General features: G+C 32.8%; 1 protein-coding gene across 2 annotated transcripts; it reads right to left on the bottom strand.

Annotated features, from left to right (window-relative positions):
• Positions 1-1,861: 1,861 nt before the first annotated feature.
• Positions 1,862-5,452, bottom strand: LOC140839887 (nucleoid-associated protein At4g30620, chloroplastic-like). Of its 2 annotated transcripts, XR_012119804.1 has the most exons (8): positions 5,233-5,452; positions 3,902-4,053; positions 3,103-3,203; positions 2,950-2,989; positions 2,808-2,879; positions 2,574-2,630; positions 1,933-2,092; positions 1,862-1,902 (listed from the first exon to the last, which is right to left on the bottom strand). XR_012119804.1 is itself a non-coding variant. In XM_073206871.1 (7 exons), the coding sequence occupies exons 1-7, from the start codon at positions 5,300-5,302 to the stop codon at positions 2,018-2,020; spliced, it is 567 nt and encodes a 188-aa protein (XP_073062972.1). In that variant the 5' UTR covers positions 5,303-5,452; the 3' UTR covers positions 1,862-2,017. The 2 variants fall into 2 exon arrangements, 1 of the variants encoding a protein (XP_073062972.1); XM_073206871.1 differs by having other exon boundaries at positions 1,862-2,092.
• Between the last annotated feature and the right edge of the window lie 782 nt (positions 5,453-6,234).

Raw genomic sequence — 6,234 nt, 5'->3', positions numbered from 1 at the left:
TAATTGGCAAATATATATATAGATTTTTGATATGCTGCACACCTACCATGCACACCTATGTGAGCACCGATGATGTGTCACTCACACATTGGATGTACAATTTTTCTATATTTCATCACATCCAATAAGTGAGTGACACATCTTCGATGCTCACATAGGTGTGTATAGTAAGTGTGCAGCATATCAAAACTAATATATATATATATATATATATATATATATATATATATATATATATATATATATATATAATTATATATATTGTAAGGCAAAAAAAAATGGTAAAAGAAGAAGATGAAAAGACAACGTTGTACTCAATAATTGCCCTACGATTCCATAATGATGCCTAATTATTATTACCTAAGTGCGACAAAGTGGTCATATTCAATTTCATGTTAAGGCAGATGGGTAAATTTTTGGGGACAAAACGTAATTGTCATTCATTAGAGGGTCTCGTCTGGAAATATTTTTTTTACTCTCCACAAAATTATTGAATTACTTATGTTTGATCCTATTTTTTTTTTGTTTTTGGTGAACTTTTACTTTTTCCATCCTACGCCGACATGTTCCTTAAATTCAATTAAATATCAACAAAATGAATAATTAGACACCACTAGCTGATGCATGCTACACCAAATTAAAGCCGATTCTTGAAATAAGGAATCCAATAAATAACACTTAAACTGTTGATTATTATCATACAAAATGTTTTCTTTTGCGATAATTACATGACCCCTACGACTTGTCTTGTATGCCCAAAATAAGAACATTGTAGGGTCACTTCTCCACATGCTTTAGATTTTTTTTTTAAAAAAGCTACATAATTGTTGCATGATTATGCATGTATAATTTTCTTTGACTAACATCATCAAATCATTAATTACCATTATGACAAATCAATAATTTTTTTATTTCACGTCAAGTTTTTCGATGTCATGTTAACATTATTGAAACATCTGTATTTTTAGGAGTTACGTAAGTAATTAAACAAAAATAATCTAAAATCAAACTTTTGTACATTCAACGGACCAAAACACAAAACCGTCTGAACCGAATTACATCACACAAAATTTTCTAAATTTATTTGGAAACCGAGATCATAAAAAAATAAGCTATAAACCGCGCCGGTTTTAATAGTTTTGTTGATATAATACATGAGAAATACCTGTTTAGCATAATGAAAATCAACCCCACAAATTATATTAGTGTGTAAAAAAACCATGATTGAATCCATGCCCCATTAGTTGAAACGAAACCTAAATGCATAATTTAAGGCAAATAAAGAACGTGGTAGTTGTACCTGCCATGCACGTCTGGTATACTAGGTGTGCTATTGAATGTTCATTAATAAATGCACAAGGTGTTGCATGTAAGGTAATGTAATGTAGCCCAACGCAGGGAAAAAATGGAACATGGGAGTCTATCAATTTTTCCTTCAAAAATCAAAATCTCGTTCGAGTTCAATGAATGATATCCGTCACATAAGGTGCATGGGATTTATTTTAATTTCCTGAGCATTGATTAAGTCAGTAAATGTTTAAATTAATGAATATTTTTATTAAAAAAATGAATAAATAAATAGATATATATTATCAGTAGCTGCGTGCTTGCACGGTTTTTTTTGGTAATAAAAGTCAACTTATAATATGATAGAGTTAAATAAATTAATATAATAAACAATGTTATTAATTGTAATGGCAAGAATGCTAATGTTAGTTTTGAAGAATAGGCTATTTTTAGTGTGGAATTATTTCATGATGATCATTAGGTAAAACAATTATTGTAGGAGTATTTTGGATATTTAAAAAGTAGACAGACAGAGCAATCAAAAGTTTGAGCCCCTAAGATTTTTATGATATATTTGTACAAGAAGATGATAGATAAAAAGAGAACAAGTTTACATTTAAAAAAGAAATAATGAAAAATAAAGGACTAGAATACATTCTCAAAGTCAGCATAATGGAAATAACTCCAAATCTGGCATACAAAATTGATAAAAGTATCCCCTCCCCCTTGGTCACTTCAATCCTTCTGTCAAACCTGGTGGCACTCCCAGGCTTTGTGCAAGGTTGCTCATTCTTTCTTTCATAGCCTGCATTGTTCATCAAACCAAAGTTAGGAGTGAACTTTATTAGAAACCACCTATTTTTCGGAAAACTCAAACCCAAAGAAAGTCGGATCGAGGAAACTAGGTAAGTGCTGTAAGACTACCTCCGGTGTTTAAGTTGATACAAGAAAAATAGCTTTACTAATGTACAAGTTGATACTAGAAAATGTACATTCAAAATTAACACTTAAGACGGACATGTAAAATATTGGTCGGGTACTGAACAATGACAAACACCCAGAAATAACTACTAGAGAGCAAATAAAATACGAGGATTTCACCTGTAAAATTTCATTTTATGACCTTACCTAGATACTATGATAAAAATCACCTTCCCCGAAGCTCGAGATTAAAGGAGCACAAGATAACCGTAGTTATATGTTTCAAACAATCTACAATACTGCATTTGGATTCAAGATTTTGCAGAAAAAAGGTAAAGAGAAGTGAAACAGGTAATAGTTTTCACCTGAACGCTCTTTTGGTGCGCATCTTTGTAGGCCTCTGTGACCAAAAGAGAGAGTTTCTGGAAAAAAAAACACATTACAACTTTATTAAATTGGAGTTTGAAGTATTTGACAGCATACAAGTCGAGCAAATATGTGTCGTGCTCTGGTCCTGATTTTGTATCCATTTGCTATATAAGCGATGGGCAATGGAGCCTTTCCCTATTAAGCCAGAAAGTATTACTAGAGAAACTTACTTCAGCTCCCAATTCCATGGCAGCCTCGGTTATCTCGAGGCGTACTGGTTGTTGGTTCCCAGAAAGCGTAGCCTGAAAAGATTTCATCAAACAAACCGAGCAGGCCTACGAACCTTCAATGACTATGGTACATTAAATCTACCTTTATTAGCTCGTCTTCGCAGTAACCATCAAATTCAGCTCTGAAAAGTCGGACAAGAATATTCAAATACATAATAAATCGAAGTACAAAAATGATAAATCCAAGAAACAAGCAGCAATAAAAATGTATAGAACATGAACCATAGTTACATACACCGCAAGTTCCTTTTGCACTTTTACTGCCTCAACTTGGACAACCATCTGCGCCTTTTTTACTGTCTCGTATAAATTCTGCATGTTTCCTAAGATTCCAGCCTATTTTTTATAGAGTATAAACATTCTATTAGAGCCCTATCAGCAGGAAATGGCGAGTTGAATGGTCAACATTAAACCTAAACAGAAGAAATATATATAAAATATGTCAAATACATCCACATGATAACTTCATCGCAAGAAACTCGATGTACAAAAAGATGAAGACAAACAAAAGGAATATTGAACATTGAATCAATTGCCCAAAAAATGGCTAAAGTCGGGTATAATAATCTTGACAGTTTAAAGGTAGTAAACTGAGATATCCCCCGAAAGGCATGATCCTTCATGGATGGTCTCAACTAAATATAACATAATATTCAATACAGTTTTTCATGTACGGGAAAATACTCTTTATCCCCTGAAACAAAAACAAACACAATTTTTTCACCTTTATTTTCTTAGATTTCTTAACATAATTGTTGCTTTTAACTATTTTTCATTTAAAAAAAAAATCCATTATTATATTACATTCTATTGCAAAAAGTTCTATCCTTAAACTTTTGAATAATTTTATCCTAACAATTTCTAATGTGATTTGACACATACATTAATAATGTCATTTCCTCTAAACAAACCAAACACACAAAATATATCCCCAAAACAGTACCCCAAATATTCTCTCAAAACTCTTCCCATAAAATTCTGAAAAAAAACCAAGAAAGCCCTTAATTATCTAAACACATCATTTCTACTAGTACCTTGGAAGAACTATTGTCACTGTTATCATCATTATCCTTCTTTCCACCAAATAATGAATGCACTCTGAGAGATTTTTTAACCATTCCACTTCCGTTTCCAGGCAATGGCAAATTTTGTAGACCAACGTGGCTGGCATTGTTATAGGAGTTACCTTGAAATGAAACAAAAGATAATGGAAAACACCATGTCGATGCAGGAAAATCAAAGTGGCAACAATCAAGTATAACAAAATCACGTGAAGGAGGTCAATGCAGAGAAATTGGAGCTTTCTAAATCAAAGCAATGTCAAACTTGCAGCACCCATTAAGCATACGATATCTTGGCCAACCACAGAAGTTATATCTCATTGCAGAAATATATATATTCCACACATTTATTTCACATCACACCTCTCCCACTCCTTGTCTATCATTTAAACATGTACACACTGCGAGGCCCCCTTTTTTCTGCTTCATAAACTACTATTACTCTTTAAATTTATGTTCTATTTGGTTGTAATATTTGACTATAGTAAAGATGCAATCCGCCCGGATTTAATCCTTCAACATATTTACAATAAGGTCCCCAAGTTGAAGAACATGCATGTGAATGACCATTAGGATCGAATACTACTAGTGCTAAATATCATAAAGCTAAAGTGCCACAAAAACTATAATGCCTTTTCAAAACACAGCTGTGATAGAGATCTTTTTTCCCCCGCCAACTGGGGATCCAAAAATAGTAATAATAGTAATAAGTTGCCATGTCTTGAAAAACGAAACATATTCTAAATCGCACTCGCCCATTCTTTGGCATTTTCTCAAGCTAGTACTCGAAAACCAAAACACATGCATTCAAAATAAGGATTAATGATTTCACTTAGAAAGCGTAAGATTTAAATCCATTTTATTTTGTTTATCATTATACTAAAAATTTTAAACATGTGATTCAGTCAATGTATGATGGATCCCATACCCTTCTAAACTCATGTCATATGAAGTCAAAGTTACAGATACTCTTCTGAGATCCATATCGTCTGATTCAAAAGCAACCAAACTTGTAGGTAATAACATACATTTACCTCTTCCGAATACATACTTTTCATCCGACACGCCGAAGTTAAAAAGAACAAGTACAGGTACCAAAGTTTTACAATTTACACAATTTCATTTAATTTCCCATATTCCACGACCAATTGCAGCACATATAATATAAATTCCAAAAGTAGCGGCCTGTGGAAACACTCTCAAAGCTTAAAAAAATCAATCTTTGTTTTACATTTCGGGTACATAAGTCAATCAGAGAACATAGTGAGCCAAGATTGAGAGAGGGATAAGGGGAAATAGCTTACTAGATGAGAAGGAAGAAGCAAAATAAGAGGGAAATTGAGCCGCTGAAGCTGCAAATGGAGCCATTGCCATATCTTTGTCTAGATTTTACGGAGATGATATGACTTTCAGCAGTGTCGGGCAAGATTGGATGAGAGACGCGTGCTTGGTTTGTCGCCGTTTCACAACAACAATTATTAGGTTAAAAAGAAAAGGAAAAAGAAAAAGAAAATCAGACAGGCCGAGGATGTTAGAGATAAGGTGTGAGTAAAGTATTAAATATATTTAAATAATAATATACAAAAAATGTAGCCATAAAGCCAGATCGACAGAAAATTATTTTATTCTTATTATCAATTATTAAATTTGAGCCAAAACCCCATGTAACTTTTCCTTTTGGAAATGGTCCTTTTTGGTAGTTTTCAAGTTATTATCTTTAGTGTTGTTTCAAAGAATCCATATTTTTTGTGATTCAAATATAATTAACTTGTTGCAACATCTTCTAAAGAATTTTTATTTTATTTTATTTTCTAGATTTTTATACGTTTTTATGTTATATACGTAAATGCGATGGCAGCTCGATTTAGAAGGTTGATAAAGATATATATGGCAATGACTCCAATGGCAGCTTCAGTGGCTCGAGTTCCCTCTTCTTTTGCTTCTTCCTTCTCTTCAAGTAAGCTGTTTCCCCATCTTCTCTCTTTCTGTATTGTTGGCTCAATATGTTTTCTGTAGAAGGATTTTTTGGGCTGATTGCGTCCTTTTTTATAAACCTGGATTCTGATTCAGTTTTTTAATGTTTGAGAGTGTTTGCATGGACTGGTAGTTTTAGAATTTATGTTATATGTGCTGCAATTAGTCGTGGAAAATGGGAAATTTAAGACATTGTGTAATTCTTAAAGTTTGATTCCAGTACTTATTCTTGTTAACTTTGGCTAGTCAATTGAAAAGTCTGTATTTTCGAAGAGGCAGTGGTATGTTATTAGGAAAAGGTTTCCTTTGGGATGCTTTTGGATCAAACGATT

This window comes from Primulina eburnea, chromosome 8, assembly GCF_022965805.1.
Source record: "Primulina eburnea isolate SZY01 chromosome 8, ASM2296580v1, whole genome shotgun sequence".
Taxonomy (NCBI): domain Eukaryota; kingdom Viridiplantae; phylum Streptophyta; class Magnoliopsida; order Lamiales; family Gesneriaceae; genus Primulina; species Primulina eburnea.
This window is presented reverse-complemented; position numbering and strand designations above follow the sequence as displayed.